Genomic DNA, 19,006 nt, shown 5'->3' with positions numbered 1-19,006 from the left:
ATGAAAAATTAGGTGTCTATTTACTTGTGACCACTCAGTGTATATTGCTGGGGTCATCAGCTGCAAAGATTAAAACTCTTGCACAAAGAGTGTATAGTTATGTACAGTTCCTAAATATGGATAACTATAATGTTGCCATCATAAGTGTCTGGAGGATTAGGATTAAGTCTTGCAAGAAAATTATACACATTGCCTTAGGAAGCAATTTTTCACCTTCAGGCCCCTGACACAGCTAAACAATGTGATACATGATGTGTGAAAAGCACACTACCAGCATGCAAAACATGCCATTTCTATGGGGGTCTCTGGACATGACCCCCCAGAAAATTATTGATAACCCAATGCTATGATTTTGAATCTTGAGTTATTTTAACTACAAATACTGCATACACACAACGTAATGTATTGAATTAAAAGAAGCAAATTTTATTGCATAAGTTGTAACTATACATTCCATGAAAATGTGGTCAGGCAATGGCCTAACTGGCCTTACAGCTTCCTACCTGATATAGCTACCTACTAGCAAAATTTACATGTAGAGTCTGGAGGGTTAAGCAATAGTAAGTAGAAAACATAAAACAAACTACATTACATGTAAAACATCTAAGGATTTCATTTTGAATGCATGTGTATGTAAAACACAAAATACAAAGTAGAGGGTCTTACTTTCTTCCTACATATAGATTTCCTCTGTAATGTTTCAGCATGAATTTAAAAATTTTGTCATAAGCAAATACTGAAGCAAAATAGCTGAACAGTTGACAAGGGTGATAAAAAACTTTATCCCCACAAATATACATTACACTAACACCATTTTTATGTTACTCTTACTTCCATAGTCCAAAAATTCATGTGACATGTTTTCTGACCCACAAGAGGAGCTGAGGTCCACTTCCTCTGGGTCAATTTCTTCTGCTGTCTAAAAAGAAACAGAAGGAGACCATGTGGTAAGCATTGCTTAACAATGTAATGAATATTATTACTTTTTTGCTAAAAGTTCACATTTGTGCTGCTAAACAAAACACAGATATCTTGGAAAAACTATTTTTGTTTGTCAGGTAAATACTTATATATAATCTCAGAATCATTTACAACTTAAAATAAAAACATATTGATGTTTCAGAAGCTCCAAATACGTATAGAAATTATCCATAATGGGCTAATTTTTCTTTTCCAATAATACTTACCTCCACTGACACTTGTAGCTATAACTCACTGCCAAGGTTTCTTCTTTGCCCATCAAAGCATTGGTCTGATTCTTTCTTGCTTTCTCCAGTCTTTTATACTACACTCAATTGCCCTTGCCAATATTTGTCTTGTGATAATCTCCACCTACATCAATGCGCCCTCTATCCTGGTACTGTATATAATCACCTCTTTCAGATAATGCTATCACTTTTTCGAGGTTGGCTCAATCACTGACTGACTGGCTCTTAGTGGAAAGGAAGGGCAGGAGAGTACGAGAAGAGGTAAGTATATTTTTGGAAATACATTTTCGATTTTAGAAAATGTTAACTTCCAAAACACACTTACAGCTAGAATCCCACATTGAGAAGGTGGAGGGGTCATTATCCATACAGAAAGTATCTGCATAGATCATAGGTGTACCAAGATAAGGTTAATACCAGAGAGGGGGAGCTGCACTACATTCAGAATATGTATGCTCTTCACCCTGAAATTATTTCCTGTACCACGGGTGGAATTGTACATGAGTGATCATCATTATAGGCCAGCCCCAACCAGATAGCTCAGGTTTCATTACTCAGGGCTAGAATTAAGGGGTCTTGGTCCCTATATCCCACATTGGTGGCTGGGGCAATTGGACTGCAACATTACATATATATATATATTATTGATTGAATCCCAACCTGTAGCCGTAGAGTGATGCATTCCAAACCACCAGAATCACAACAGGAAAGTAAGCAATACCAAAGTGAAAAAACCTTCTCCTTCACCTGAAGAACCCAAAAAGACAACACCCAGGCTCAGAGTGATGGAATCATGTACGCTGTACTCAACCAAAGGAACAGAACTCATCTGGTCTCGAATTATGAACATTCATCCTCACTCTCCAACTGAATGGGCAAAGAACATTCTACCTGCCTCCGAAATTATGGGGAGGACGTGGAACAACTGTGCTCAACCAAGGACCCAGGATAGGACCACTCTGCATTCGGAATTACGAGGAGATAATGGGCCCCTTTCCAAGAACAATGTACTGAACCAATATTGATCAAAAAGAAGGCCCAGCCCATGCACACCTCAACAAGATAGCCAAGTAGACTCATGCATAGGCTGGTGCTTCTCCTACCTACATCTGGGAAAATAAACATCCAGGGACCTGGGTAGGAGGACCCCCAACTACGACCTTTTCTCTGAGAGTGGAGGAATTCACTCTAACACTTTGGAGGAAAAACCTCTGTCTACCACCCCAGTGACTGGAAACTGAGTGTGGCAGGACTCTCTAGCTCCACTAGTAGAAACTGAAGGGGGGTGATGCTCATTGGGGAGTCATGAGGAACAGTGCAATAGCTTTTTAATAGTTTAAAAGCAAATGATCCCAATTTATTCAATCCAATGATCAGCAGGGATGAGCAGGATCCCCTTTAGTTTACTTATGATAATCCATGAATGGCAGTCCAGCATTGTATGGTAATACCACCTGGTAAGCTCCTAGGTGGTCTTATGGAACACCTCATTTCTACAGAGCCTGTTGCAACCAGTAATAATTATAGTGAAATAGTAGTTGCTAGTGTAGAATTGGTTTGATAAAAGCACACCTGTCTGAGCAACACTCACCACAGAGTGGGATACTGAGAAAACACGGTAAGGAATCCTGAAAGGTAGAAATAAAAATACTCACCCCTCTGAATAATCTAGCAGAAATGGTTAAGACAACTACAGGTGGTTGGCAAAAACCCTCAGATGAAGAGATTGCCAGATCAGGCAAATAAAGAGAAATAAAGGTATTGGGGGAGGTCCACACAATGACCACCACCAGGCAATTCAATTGAGTTGCTAAGGGCATAGAAAACAGAAATCTGATTAGATGTAACTCACAGATGATATCTTGCCTTCAAAAAGAGCACAGAAGAAAAAGTGTTGTCTACTATCTCTAAAGGTATAAATGCAGACAGCAAAACCTTAAAGACCCTCCCTGAACATGACTGAGATCGAAATTTAATTGGACATAGAGAGAAAGAGTGAGCAGATGAATCAGAGAAAAGGACTGAACCCCCTTACTGTCTGTTTTGGGTAAGAATTGGTCTTAGGATGTATAGAGAATGAGAAAGTTGTCTGTGGACAAACAGTGCAAATCACTCCAACTGGTAATGTCGATATGTCAGCAGCCACGAAAAATAAACCTGCAGGTAAAGGGGATATATGGCAAATAAGAGTAAGTTCACAAGCAGGTGTAGATAAAGAACACATAACCTTAATCTACCTCGGAGGTAACTGCAATGGTCATTTCAGAACAATTACTCAAAATGATATGAGGAATCTGGAGAGTACTGGGGACTAAAAAATATGTAGTCATGATAATTTAATGGTAGTCGATAAGGACACCATAAACAGTGTCGATTGTGGAAGATGCAAAACTTCTGTCAAAGAGCCAAGTCAAAAATTGAGTTATGGTTGACACCAATGATTGAAAAGGGGTCAACCTCCTTTCAATACAACATTGCAAATGTGCATGTCACTACCGCTGATAAAAGTACCTTTCAGACAAAGCAGAAACTGAGACAGATACATGTCAACCCTAGAAATTAAACCCCAATACCACGTGAAAAACAGCATAATCTCTATGCCAGAAGGTTGGACTTTCTGATAGCCAGGTGTACCATATCAGATCATGGCTGCCTCCACAGCAAGAACTTAAACAGAAGTGGAAGAGTTGGACACAACAGAAGGGACTGCAGAAACAGTAACCCAGTTGTAGCAGACAATCTGTTGCTATCAACAGGATCTGACAATGGGTTGGAACAAATCATATTTTGTACCCTGGGTAACATATCAAGTGGAGAGAAGGTTGTGAGTGGTAATCCCATCCTATCCAGATGTAAAGCATCTATTGCCAAAGCGCAAAGATGAGGTACTGGAGACCAAAGTGCCAGTAGTTGGGTGATCCAATGAGAGACCAACCTACAATTAGAGTTGCAAAATGAGAGGTTATCCAATTGAACCTTGTGATACAACATATATTCTGTCAGGGGAATCTCTTTGTTGTTTGAGACAATGGAACTGCATCCAAATGCATCAGCAATGGAACATGGTAAGCTAGAAAGGTTATATGACTAGTTCTGAGAAAATTGGTCCAAAATCCAAAAATAAGAAGCCCTAGACCCCGTGCCTCCTTGATGAGAAACATAAGACACAATCATGGAATAGTCAGAGTAGAGCCTGACAATTTACCCCTTAAGAATTGGGAATTGGTTTGAATTTAGCCACAGGAGGGCTATCCATGCTAGCTGTCTCTAATTTAGCAGTTTAAGGCTAGAGGGAAGGCAGCTAGTCATCACCACCCACTGCCAACTCTTATGCTACTCTTTTACCAACGAATAATGGGATTGACCATCATATTATAATGCCCCATAGCTGAAGGGCGAGCATGCTTGATGGGATGGGTATTCAAACCTGTGACCCTCATATTGCAAGACGAGCACCCTATTCAGCTGGCCATGCCAGGCATACCCCTTAAGAAGCCCAGACTATGAGGCATTGCCTGTTAAAGAGCAAGAAGGATGAAAACATTGTATAGGGAATCCTCATCATCTGTGCATAGACTCTGGAAGTCCATTCCTGAAGCAAGGCATTCATGAAGAGAATGGAACTCTGAATTAGGTGACAGTAGAGAAATACAAATCGTAGTAGTGTTCCAACTTAACAACGCCTTGAGATCAAAGAATGATCCCATCTAGGGAAACTGGGGAAACCAATAAAGAGATGTGTATGATCTATGGTCACTTAAATACCAATAAAAGGATCGCTTGTGTTCTCATCCCAAAAGCACAAGGTATTCGAGTGATGCCCACATTCCCAGAAGAGAAAGAATCATCCATGCAGTGGGAGAAGGAGAGGTGAGTAAGAGTGTGGTGTCCTATTCTATAGTGTTGAGAAGGATGGGAGACAGCTGAACCCAACTGAGAACTGGGATGAAAAATAAAAATACACAGACTTATGACTTACTGAATTGGAGGAAGAATAGATGTTGCAGTCCCAAAAGGGAAGACTGCCTGGATTGTATCTGAAAGTAGAATCAGGATGTGATGGTCCAACAGTTAAGAGATGTTGCCAGCAGTAACCAGTCGTTCATGGAATGGTGTGTACACAGTACGATAGAATGAAATAGACGAGAGAACTCGCACAATACGGCAGAACCCATGTTAAGCCTATGTGAGTCCTAAGGAAAAAAACCTGGAACTGCATTGCCAAGGCAAAGTGCAGATAGGAGCTGACTACAACCAAGATGAACATCTACAATTCCAGTAAAAAAACAAAACAAATTGAGGAATGAGTAACTTGTAAACCTTTGAGAATCTTGGCATTGATATAGACAAGGAAGATCGATGACTGGACACCAATCTCCTATCAGAATAGGCCCAACAACTGACAGGAATAAAACTTTGAAGAACTAGTCTGAGTGTCTCACTACATCCAGACCAACCAGACTCAGGTAACCCTAGAACTAAGTGAACTGCAGGAGATGCAAACCCTACAGGTTAGGTGCAGAATAGTAGGGAAGATGTGAACTGAAAGACCAATTGTGACCCATGGACCTGCAGAGTTCCTGAACCCTTGATTAGGGTTACCACACCCCCAGAAATTCTTGAAACGGAGCCCCCACAACCCCTGAAGGTATAGAATAATGATTAACACTGCTAGCAATCTAACTAAGCAGTGGAAACCTTGGATATAGACAGAAGCCATTCTGAGTACAAAAGTACAAAGGGGCTGATGTCGGGGTCGGGACTCGCAAATAGATGTCAAACTATGACTCTCTGTAGGAGCCAATGAAATTCGAGACTCCAACAAGAACCGGGAGGAATGTAGAAGCCGAAAATGTAACTAACATGCATGTAAACAATGGGTTCATCTCATCATCATTGAAGCTGGGGCTCCTGAAAGTCTTCTAACAAAGGTAAGTGAAAGGAAACAAAATGTTGAATTGTGGTTGTAAGTCTGCAGACTTACTCTGTCCAATCAGGGACCTAGATAGATGATCTACAAACTCTGCCTTAGAACCCCAAAATTCGAGGAGAAAAGATATTATTTCAGAGTTGGAAGAATGCTTCCACCTAGTGGTGATAGGCTAAATCATGATAACACAATAACATTCAAAGTATCTCTGAATGATGTAATACTGGGAAACCTGATAGTGATGCTTTGTCGAGAAAAAGTAATAAAATTATCAGAATTAGGGCACTTTGACGCAGGTGGAGAGTATCACGAGATAAATATCGCCAAGTCAATTGAATGGGGTATAAAAGACTAGAGAAACTGAGACAAAAAGCATACAAATGCTTAGATGGGCAAAGTAGAATCCCTGGCAGTTGAGTAAATATGTTTTGTAGTTATTGTAAAACAAATAGATATATCCTAAATATCTAATAGTAGTATAAAAGCTTTAAAATTACATTAAATGTGGATATTTTATAAGTGAAATATGGTATAATATCTCTTAAAATTACACAGTCATTCCGCTTACTATTCCTTTGATTGAAAAAGTTTTATTGAGTTTTAAATACACTACCAGAAACTGTTATTATGAAAAATAAAAGGGGTAACCTAACTTTTTAGGGCAGAAGTTTTAATGACTTGTAAACTCAATAAAAAATTGATATTAAAGAATGCAAAAACAAATATTATTACCTTGTATGGCAGGCATTTTAATCATTTCTAGATAGAGTACAAGCCATCTGATTTTCTTTTATCTGTTCCTATAAAAGCATTTTAAAGTGTAAAAATTCAGAAAACATTACTCTTTTTGTCAGTATGTTCTTCCTGATTTCCTGAATACTGTCATATAACACTCGTGAGGCTTCTATGAATCCATTCTCATTCAAATCTTCTGGTGAATCACAGGATAAGGCTTTCAATGTAACCTCAACTTGGGATTTAAAGTTATTTATAACTGGAAAATGTAAAAGAAAAAGAATTAATATAATTGAAAACTGTCCAAGTAAGAAATTAAAATTCTCAAAGAACACTAATGTAATATATGAGGAATACAACTGCTAAACATGTTTAGTATGTACAAAAAACAAAAATAAAACTTTTTTTTAAAATTCAAACTTTAATTGTGATCATCTCTATAACTAGCATATAATACTCATGCCTTCTGCTAGGTTGAAAGGCCCTCTAGAAACCCTAATGTATTGAATAAGCGACTCCATTATCCTCATTTACTTCTATAACTATCCAAATGGGGGATTCATAACAAAAAGCATAAGAACGCCCACCCATGAGAACTATGGGGGTATAAACTCAGTTTCATATATGCTGCCCACAGAATTCCAAGAGGGAACTAGGAATGTTCAAAAAATTGGATTCCAGGTTTTGGTTCATCATTCTTAAAAAATTTACTCTTATAAACACTTATCATGACTGAGTGACCTTCCCAATGCATTTTAGCCCCCTTGAGAAGGAAGCTGTCCCATTTATACATATATATACAAACATTTCCTGGGCCACCCCAATTCTGCCTGTCAAATTTGGTACTCCTAGCTCCAAAATGGTGGGAAAAGTTTGGAAGCAAACAAATTCCCACACACAATGTGAATACATATGGGATGACCACACAATGATGCACTAACAGCAGCTTTATACAGCTGTATCTATATACATTTATTCTTACGTTCTATCATTAAGAAAATCTTCTCTTTTGGATTGTGATTAAACTTCTATTAGATGAAGCTTTTTGGGTGTAACTGTACTCACCATTTTCTTTCAACCAATGGATGGACTGGAAAACACGTTGCTTGTATCTTTCATCATCATACTTGTCCATCTCAGCTGTAACAACATTACAAACACGAATGGCTCGACTATGGACCTGTGCAGCAAGATAATCAAGTAATTCTTGGTCATAGTCTTGGATAGCTGCCACACATTTCTTCATATCTTCTATTATGTGATCCTCTATATTTAAGAAAATTTTTACACACATTAGAGTATTTTCAAAACAGTTAGTATCTTATCATTTCCTAAAATTAATATGTGCAAGTTATCTAAAACATTCATCCATTAAAGCACGCAATTAAAGTCTAAACAAGCAGGTCATAAATCCTTAATTCAGATATAGTCATTCCTATTTTTGAACTACTAACCAGACAAAAAGTAGTGAGCCAATTGCACCTACTGTCACAAGAGCTTTGTCTGGCTCTTAAACCAATCATGGAATTGACTATCACTTTTACAATGCACTCTCAGCTGAATGTATGGAGCATGTTCATCTACATATATCTTGAACCCTAAATGATTAAAGGTTTATTTAATTTATAACAACTTTGAAAAGTGATATAAAATATCTGATCCCTGGTTTGTTCCATACAGGTTTTCAGTCAATGTTTCAAAATATTATGAAATTAGTGTAGTTTTCAAGTTCTAGCCTACATCTTTCATAAAGTTAGTAGTGTTACATGCAATTTACAGTAAGTGCAATTTACTCATGCAGTAAGTGTTATTACTATACTTTACACATAAAAATCCAGTTTGTTTTTATTTCAACTCCACATCTCCCTCATGCAGTTGATGTTGTATGCTTCTTTTAGTCTATATGAAGCAATTAGTTCAATTTTTTGTCTGATATTCTCATGCAGTTAATTTCATTTTCAATATTGGTCTACACTTTTTAAGCTATTAGCATATTCTTTTTGTTTGTTTGTTTTTGTGTGTAATGATGCTACATCATTACAGCTGCCTCTTTCTACAGTAGGATGACGTTTTGGCTTCTATACTGTTGCCTTCTTCAAATTGAAGTCACCTTAAAACAACATATCTTGTACTGTTATTTGAAATTTTAATTCTAAGTTACATCACCTTTACTTCAGTTATTTTAGTCTACATATATTATGAGCTTGCATGGATTTTTTTCTGTTTGACACCTCTTATGTAGCATTTTTATTAGTATTCTACATTTGCCATGAAGTTTGTATATAATTAACATTGTTACTTCTTCATATTTTATGCTGGTAATGTTCTTACCTTCTAGTCTTCTGTACATTTCTCATGCAGTTTGTTTTAGTTTTACACAGAAAATTGATTGCTTTTGGAAAGGCTATGTAATAGTCCTTTCAACTGCTAGACACTAAAACACTCAGATCATAAAGATGTGTTCAGATCACAAATTTAGAATTTCTAAGGCGGAGATATTACTTACGCTAAATGTTATTGGAAAACATAAAAGTATCAATCAACTTAGGATACTATGCAAATCTACCCAGAAAGAGACCTGCAACACGAAGTACCTCAGCTGTAGTAATTAAGCAAATTTTAGTGCCTTATAACAGATGAGGAATCTATACACACAACAAATATAAACTTGGTGTGTGAAGTGGTATACTTGATAGTAATAGCTATTTTCAATCACGAAGATTGAAATTTTAAGAAAAGCACAGTTTTCTGAATATTTTCTTAACATTATTTCAGTACAAGGAGCAGCTTAAGATGCATGAAAATATGGGATTTACGTGTATCCAGGGTGATGTAAACTTGAAGTATACAGCAGTTTATTTGGTTCTAATAAATTATTTTCAATCATGCAGATTGAAATATTTAGCATATAGTTTTCTTAATATTTTCCTAACATTATTTCAGTACAGGGAGTAGTTTATGATACATGAACGTGCAGGCTGTAAGTGTATAATGAGGTTTGCAGAAAGTAGCACAAAAGTGTTGAAATATTGTTAATTGACCGATAACTAAAGCTAAACCTGCAACTGATAGAATGGTAGGAGAAACAATGACCATTAGCATTCATCAATGTTTCCAAAACTAAAGGTTGGTTTTACCTAATCTGGGTCAGCATATGCATATTGGATTGAATTTTATAATGAGTTTGCTGTACATTACCACGAAAATGACATCATACAGCAGCATGACTGAAGGCAGGTATTGGTCAAGTAGAGACTAAATGGGCCTGTTAACAGTGCAGTTCACAAATGCGAGGGATATATGTTCTACGAAGATTAGAGCATGAGCAAATGTGAATTCCAAAAAAGTCACTTGACAAATGTAATCTGCATATTTATCACAATCTATAGTTTTTAGAAGAGAGTAATGGTCATAGCCAGATGATTATGGAATATTTTTCAACATACATGTGGTTGACCTTTTGACAGAATGGAATTCACCAATCTTGTATTTTTAATCTTGACTATTACTATAAAGATTGAATTCTTGCTGCTTCTGGGCATTGTTCTCCAACTAGTTAGTTCCATTTAATTATGTTTCCACACCTCCATAGCATTGCCATGGGAAGTTGTATCTTGATCAAGAAGTTATTACTCCCAGGGTTCTAGCAACTATGAGGAAAAAGCAGGGACTTCTGACTTCCTTTGAAGCAAACATGCTTGCTTCACACGTTTTACAGAGTGAGTGAACATGGTGTTCTGTTTTCCTTTTTTGCAGTGTGTTATTATTTTTACTCCTGTTTATTACCAGTCATATTGTTGTAAAATAACAAGTAAAAAGAAATGAGAAATTATCTTTCCTCATCAGATGACTCAAAGAGTTGTGAGCAGAAGTGAAACTCTACCTAAGAGAAACACTACTTTTGTTCATTGATAACTTAGTGGTTATCTTTGTTCAATTGTAGTACATGAAAGGCTTTCCCTTTCACTGTCAGTGACTTAGTCAATATATAAATTTTATGTTTTAAAAATTTAATTATCTGAATTAAATTTTTCTATTGTAAGTATGTAGTTGATTATTATCAAAAAGTTTGTTTAAATGGTTACTAGAACATGTTTTTATTTTTGTATAAAGAGTTTATTTCATTCATGAAAAGTTTACTTTCTGTTTTGTACAATAGTGCATATGGCCTGTGTTAACGATAAAGAGTATGTTTTATATGTTAATTTCTACTGTATTTGTCATGTATATACAAATGGTCATTACACAGTTAATCTCTACAGTTCTATCCAGAGCTCTTCTCATCAAATTCCAAACAGGCTGCATGGTTCAGTTACTTTAGAACACAACAGAGAAGAAAAATTACCATATTTTTCGGTGTATAAGACACACTTTTTTACTCCAAAATTTGAAGTCAAAAATCTGCTTGCGTCCTATACACCGAAGGTATGAATAATATATATGTATATATATAATACACACAAGCCATGTGTAAATATATTTAAATAGGCATGCATAGTTTAGTTTAATTGAATGTGTTATTTCTAACAATAGTAGTTTTTTCTTTTAAAAACATAACTATTTATAATGCTCCCTAAATTATAAAAAAATAAATTACAGTGAAAGCAATGAAGATTTTGTAGGTTTTGAACCAAACTAAATAACAGTAAACCTTTTTTTTGATTTACGGTATTTTCTTATTTGGATGTTTTGAGCTCTTTTTTGTTTAAAACAATATATATATAATAATTTTTAAAGTACCAAATTGAATTTTTGTTCAATAAAAATCTTTCAAATTCAACTGTAGCTTTTTTCCCCAAAAACTTTGTCTTCAAAATAAGGGTGCGTCTTATATTCCGAAAAACACTGTATTTTTCTGCTCTGTTGTATCCAGAGCTTCGAACAATTGTCTCTTTTTGTTAAAACTCCACACAGATTTGTTCAGTTACTTTAGATTACAATGGACAAAATCTACGAGAGATTGTTAAACAACAAGATCTAGAGGGAGAAGAGTGAAAGTAAGACCGAAAGAAGAAAAGGAGAGAGAGGAGAAACTAGAAATAGAGAGGATAAGAGCACAAACTGAGATCACCGAGCTCACTAAACAGCAATACGAAGGACCCAGGAATGACAATAAAGTCAAGGCCAGGAGACCCAAGCTGCCCAAATTTGATGAACAGAAAGATGACATGGATGGTTTCCCGGAGAGGTATGAAATGTTTGCCCCAAATCAGAACTGGACAGCCTCCTTCTCACAGGAAAAGGCCTAAAGAGTATGCTGGCATGACGTCAGATAAGGCCAAGTTAAATGTGGCCTTTCGGAAATGCTATGAACTTGTCAAGGAAGGTTTTCACCAGAAGTTCAAAGAAGTAAAACCCGACACTGGAGAAACTGTATTTCAGTTTGTGGCACGTCTATGGTGATAATTCACAAGGTGGACTGACTTGGCCAAGTGTGAAGACAGTTTTGAAGGACTGGCAGACCTACTAAGATGTGAATAGTTCATGATCGCATGCTCCACTGACATGTCACCATTCCTAAAAGAGAGTACCGAGAAAGATGTGGACAAGATGATCAAACTGGCAGAACAGTATACAGAAGCCCATGGAGAGAGTATAACTGTCAAGTCCAAGAATCACCAATAAAAGTCAAAACATAAGGTGGCTGACCAGAAGCAGGATGACACCAAAGGTGACAAGAAGCTAACAGACAAAAGGGAGAAGAGAAACTATACATGTTATAAAATGAGGCACATTGCTTGTGAGTGCAAGTCTGTCACCAACAAGCAACAGCAGAAACATCGACATAAAAGAGCTGTAGGTACCTTCAAAGATGGTGCTGGCAAGAAACAAGAAAGGAGTGACTATCACCATGGATGTTGCTGCCAGAAGAAACAGAATAGAGACAGCTCATCAGATTTATGATAAGAAGGAAGTACTACCACCATGATTAAAGTGCATGATTGATGGTCAGTTCAAGTTAGCAGATGGGTCAACAGTGCCAGTGAATGATACAAACACTAAGACATACCAACAAACCATAACAAGTTGGTAGTTGAAGGCTATGTTAGGGACAAGAAAGTGAAAGTCCTACAAGACACTGGATGCAACAGTGGAACCAATCTAATATCTGATGATTAGATGACAAAGTACATCTGTGTGTGCCGATTAATGGGACTGTTAGAAATTTCCCATAGCATAAATATAGGTGGACATTCCATACTACTTAGACCTTGAGGCCATGTGTATGAAGGCACCCATCTACAACTTGGTGATTGGAAATATACCAGGCAGTAGAAGTTTAGTGGAACCAGACAGGACGAAAAATGATGATGTATCTGCAGTCATAAGTAGTGGACATCCTGTTTTCATTTCTTAACATATAATTGTTAATTTTTACTTCTAGAATTTAAATCTTATTCATTTAACGTTTGTAACATCTAGTCTACATCTCATGCTTGCTTTTAGCTTACAAATCTCAAGCAATTAATATTTTTTACTTCTATACTCTGAACTTCTGTTACTCTTACATTTACTTCTAGGCTACATGTTATATGTTATAGCAGTTACATTGCTACTTGTAGTTCTAAATTTTATGTAGCAAGGAATCTTTGTTTGTAGTTAAGAACAAACCTATGCAATGGGCTATCTATGCTGTGACCACCAAATGTTTCAAAACCTGGCTTATAGTGTCATACATTCGCACAGTTACTAATTAATCTTAAAAAGTATGACTTTTTTCTTCCTTTGTATATTGAAAAGTTACGTTTTACTCTACATTCATCAAAACAATAAGAAAAATGTGTGTATTAGGTAAGTTCCTGAGCTGAAAACAACTGCATTATATTAAGACATGACACTGTAAATGTACAATACTTACTGCCTGAGAGTTAGGGACAACAACTGAAAATAACATTCACTGCATATTGGAAAAATAAACACTGAAAAAGACAGTAAATGAACAACATTTAAGTGGGTGAACTGAAAAACAAGAGCTATGTACATTCCCTGCCACCTGTTAGTAGCACAGGTACTACATAATTCAATAAGTTGTACATATGGTTTTAATGTTTAATTAAATTCAGTCTGCCAGATTGAATGTGGTACCCACTATAAAATATATGTGTGCTGGCATTTTTTTATACATAAAAGTTTAATCTTTTATGTTTCTGCAAATTGTTAGTTGCACATCCTATATCACTGCAGCAGTCATAAATTAGACAGATTATTTAATGCTCTGTCCTGGAATTTCTAAAGAGAATTTCATCTCTTTAGGTTATCCAAGCTGCAAGGGTGTTGGTTGCCCGTCCTCAATCCAAAGTTGCTCAGGAAAACATGGATGCTTTTAAAGAAGTATGGGAGAATCATGTATTCATTTTAACAGAAGCAGTGGATGAAATTACAACTATAGATGATTTTCTTGCAGTTACAGGTATGAAGTAGATAATAAGAACTGATTCTATTAAAACCTACAATTTACAGTTGGTACACATTTAATTAATTGGGTCAAGCAGAATATATTATAAAATCTGATTCTTCTTATAAATGATGTTTTATGTCTTTTTTATGTAGGAATCTTCTGTATTATTCATTGTATTTATAATTTTCACACTTGATCCAAGAGTGGCTTAGGTGTGTGCTAATATTATTTCTCTTGTTCTGTTGCAGTTTTTGTATGTTTTGCAACCAAGAAAAACAACTAACATATATTTTTCTGTTGGGTCTTCCATGACATTAAATCATCAGTAATGTATTCAGTATATTAATATCGGATGATTGGTCTGATTTTAAACATAGCATACTACATGTATATTACAAATTCAGTAAGTTTTCTTTGTCTGTTTCTGTTGCAGTTTCTATATGTTTTGCATATATATATATTTGTATATTTACCTGTTGGGTCTTCTATGACATTAAATCATCAATAATGTATTCAGTATATTAGTATCAGATCATTGGCCTGACTTTAAACGTAGTATATAATATGCATTAAGAAGATAATTATAATAATATTGTGCATGAAAAATAACAACTGATGACTCTATAAAATTATATCTTTTTTTAAAAAGTGACTTTATAAATACTAGGTAACCTTATACAAACCAAGATTTGGGTGAAATCTCATCTATCCCAGACTATTAGGAATAACATGATTAATATTTCTTAAAACATATTTGTTACGTATAAAGAATGCTGGCATGTCTATTGTTAAACAAAGACAGTGAGCAATACAGTGGGTAAAAAGCACTGAGGCAACAAATATATTGGTATAGTTTCAGAGACTATGATTTTTGAATAGCATTCTTGCATATAAAGTTTAAAGTTTATTAATCACACATACTTAAATATTTATTTTGTTGATTTTCAGGCATCTAGAATTTACTGTTATTAACATATTGCAGCTGACATAAATTACAATTCATTTAATTTAATACTGTAAAAAAATGGATGAATTGAAAATGTGAAATGTAATGTAACTACCACAGTTTACTAATAAGACAATGTTTTAAATATCTGGTTGATTTTTAAAATATATTTTACTTTTAATGAATTCAATCATGGAATTAATTTCTGCAATATAGTTAGACAGTACAATTTAATAAATCAAAACTCTTACTCACCATACTGATTCTTGTTCACAGTTAAAGTATAAAAAAGAAAAAAATCACAAAGAATAAAAAAAATGTTTTTCTTTATAAGATTTCAGATTACATTATTCACATACCTGAGGATACAAGTTGTCTATCTGCTTACATGCATACTGTACCATTTTTACACCTTCTTCATTACTGGACATGGAACATGCCATAGCAGCAACCTGGAACCAAATTGTATGTAATTATAGAAGTAAATATTTCTTTAACAATCCAAAAGCGCATGTACAATAACTATTACACTATAAATGATGTATTTATAGCAAAACCTTAACTGAGAGTTACATTAACACTGCTTTTAAGAAATTGGCTGGGATCTTATGGAATCATAACAGTGAGGGAAAGATTTCTTAAATAAATTCAGGATGTTTTTCTATACTACATGGTGAAAGAGCCAACTAGATAGAATAACATGTTAGATTTAAACACTGATGAGGACATGGTTGCAATAGTTAAGATAGGGGGATCATCTGGGGAAGAGTGAAGATTTATTAATTAGATCTTATAATTAGTGAATAGTGATAATAAGCTCAAATGTAATGTGCGACAGACTTGGGAAATAAATTACTTTTAATTCAAGACATGTTGCTAAAAGGTGGAAAAGGAAAACAGAGATGATAAAACTTAATTCTTTTATTGAAGGCATAAAGGATAAAATCAGGGATAAATGCCGTAAGTTTAAGAATTTTAAACTGATGTGTAGATTTGAATATTTACACAATGATAAGAAAGTCTGGGATTTGGTTAGCAAGAAAATCAAAAAGTGCTTATTGTTTGGTTTGGCTGTTGTTAAGCACAAAGCTATACAATGAGCTATCTGTGTTCTGCCCACCACTGTATCAGAATCCGAATTTTAGCTTGCCGAAAAAGCGCTATGAAAAACATCTGGCTTATAATGTTAAAACTAGCAGCAAGTACTTTTTTTTAAGGATGTTAAAGGTAAGAAAAATGTTAAAATAGGGATTGGTATAGATAAAGAACCAGGACCAGACATGGTTTTTTATTCCCCCACTGCTTTAAAGGAGTTCAAAGATCAGATCTGCATGTCTCTCTCTCTTTTATTGTTAGATCTATTTATAGTACTCAGGTGTCTGCATGAAAACTGGAGGGTTATTAATGTTACTCTTATTTTTTTAGAGGAAAGATAAGAGATATCCTGGAAATTACAAGCTAGTGTGTCTTACTTCTATAGAGGAAAATTTGTACAACCTGATACAAGAAGCTTCACAAAATCAATCAATGAAATATACATCTCTCTCTCTCTCTCTCTATATATATATATATATATATTTCACTGATTGATTTATGATATATATATATATCATAGGAGAATACCAACGTAGATTCACCTTATGGAAACCTTACCCTATTAATCTGTTACCTTTTTGAGGATGTTACTAGTTACCTGGATGATCGAAAGGGTGTGGACTTATTATACTAATATATTTTCAGAAACCTTTTGATAAAGTAATACCAATAATACTAGCTACAAAAATCACACTGGTAGGAGATGGGGTTTGACTAATTAATTGCACTGTATTGTAGTTGAATACAAAGCAAATGGTGATTATTAATGGATTCCAGTCAAACTGAACTCTTGTTACACATGAAGTGCCTCAGGTGTCCTTTGCTTTTTCCTAGTTACATCGAGGCATAATTTTAACAAACTAGTAAAGTTTGCTGATGACATTCAACTCTTGGGATGTTGAGGTATTATAAAATATATGAATAATTTTTTAACTGAGACAAATACTTGGCAAAATAATTTTACTTATAGTAAGAGCAAAGTAATACACATAGGTTATGATATGATGCACTTAGTTACAGTTGATAACTTAAGTGCAATGCTATACAAATGGCTAATTGTGCCCAATCTACCATTGGGAAACCTGGATTTTTATGTCACAAGTCAGAAAACTTACCACTGACCCACCAAGGGACATCATAATTTGGATCACATGTTTTTACTTCACTCAGTGGTTGGTATTCAAAACAGACTTGAAGGACCAAATGGTTTTTTGTTGTCCATATAATATATAGAGTAAGAATTAAGAAAAAGAATAACATGGCAACAAGGGAGCCAGTGTATGAATGATCAGCACGCTCATAACCTTAGTGATACTGCAGAAAACCTATTGACACATACTGTGGAAGAGATAAATACCTTTGTGTCAAAAGCATACTTTTGTGAGAGTGAAAAATCAGAAAAACAACAAGGGTGGCATGTGGGAGTAAATAATACATTAAACTAGACTAACAATTTGTCAGCCATAATGACAGTATGAAATATATTGATAGTTAATGAAATATGTATACATTATATGATATTCTAAAAATGTTATGTGAATAACTAGTAAATTAAATAATATATATATATTACTTATATTTATTATGTCTAACTATATCATAATTATTCATTCTTTGAAACAGACCATTCTTTTCATTTAACTTTAAATTTATACAAATACACATATGTAATTTTTTCATTATACAGAAGAAACTGCATAGAGAAAACATAATAATAGATGCAGAACCCAAGACTATAAAAAAGACTTTTTTTCAAACAACATATAACATTAAAGGACAACAAGGGACCTTTTGGTCCATCTAGGCTGTCCTATCCACTAAATTAAACTAAAAAAAAACTCAGCCCTTATCATTCAAATGTTTCTCAAGCTTTCCTTCAAACTCCCTAAATTAATTGCATCCACCATATCCAACATGATACCCAATCGAAAGACTAACTACCATGCTATAAAAGTAAAACTATCATAGCTGAAAATTACTCCTACCCCAAAATTTATATTTGTGTCCTCTAATCTTACCATTTTCACCATAAAATATGATAAATGATGATGCATCAACTCTATCAATTTCCTTAACAATCTTAAACTCTTCAATCAGATCCTCTCTAACTCTTCTTCTTTCAAGAGAAAACAAGTTCAGAGATCTCAAAATATCCTCATATGATATCATTTCCATCTATGATATTATCCTAGTAGCCCTCCTCTAAACTCCTTCCAAAACTTCAGTATCCTTTCCGAGATAATAAGCTGAAGATTGAACACAATACCCCAAATATCAACATTCTTCTTACCTGAAAATATATTTCTGATAGATACCCACCTCTTCATACAGTTAAGTTATATTACTCATGTGTCTGCCTTAGTGATTTATATGCTGCTAGCCTTGAGGCAGCCCCCACTTAATCTAATGTGATCTAACATGAATTTCGCTACTGTGTGATGATGTAACCATGTGGCAAAGCCCTCCACCATTAGAAGGCAACATACCTCTATGTCCACTAACTTTCTCTATGCATTTACATTCAAGAATCTTCATTCTTTGACTAGGCAAGGAATACAAAGGTGCACCAGAAGTGAGGAGGATGGGTAGAAATATATTTGAAGAGGGAAGTATTCATCAGAAATAGATTTTCAGGTAAGGAAAATATTATCTTCTGAGACAACACCACACTTCTGCACACAGTTAAGCTAGAA

The 19,006-nt window shown here is 35.0% G+C and overlaps 1 protein-coding gene across 1 annotated transcript in view; it reads right to left on the bottom strand.

Annotated features, from left to right (window-relative positions):
• Positions 1 to 19,006, bottom strand: part of LOC106469295 (catenin alpha-like) — an 80,749-nt gene that overhangs the window by 8,643 nt on the left and 53,100 nt on the right. Inside the window, exons 10-14 of the mRNA XM_022397771.1 lie at positions 15,578 to 15,670; positions 15,474 to 15,483; positions 7,939 to 8,193; positions 6,981 to 7,132; positions 804 to 919 (exon numbers count right to left, since the gene is read on the bottom strand). Of these exons, the coding sequence (XP_022253479.1) occupies positions 804 to 919; positions 6,981 to 7,132; positions 7,939 to 8,193; positions 15,474 to 15,483; positions 15,578 to 15,670 (626 nt within the window). The remainder of the gene's footprint in view (positions 1 to 803; positions 920 to 6,980; positions 7,133 to 7,938; positions 8,194 to 15,473; positions 15,484 to 15,577; positions 15,671 to 19,006) is intronic.

The sequence above is a fragment of the Limulus polyphemus genome, unplaced genomic scaffold (genome assembly GCF_000517525.1).
Source record: "Limulus polyphemus unplaced genomic scaffold, Limulus_polyphemus-2.1.2 Scaffold3403, whole genome shotgun sequence".
NCBI lineage: Eukaryota > Metazoa > Arthropoda > Merostomata > Xiphosura > Limulidae > Limulus > Limulus polyphemus.
This window is presented reverse-complemented; position numbering and strand designations above follow the sequence as displayed.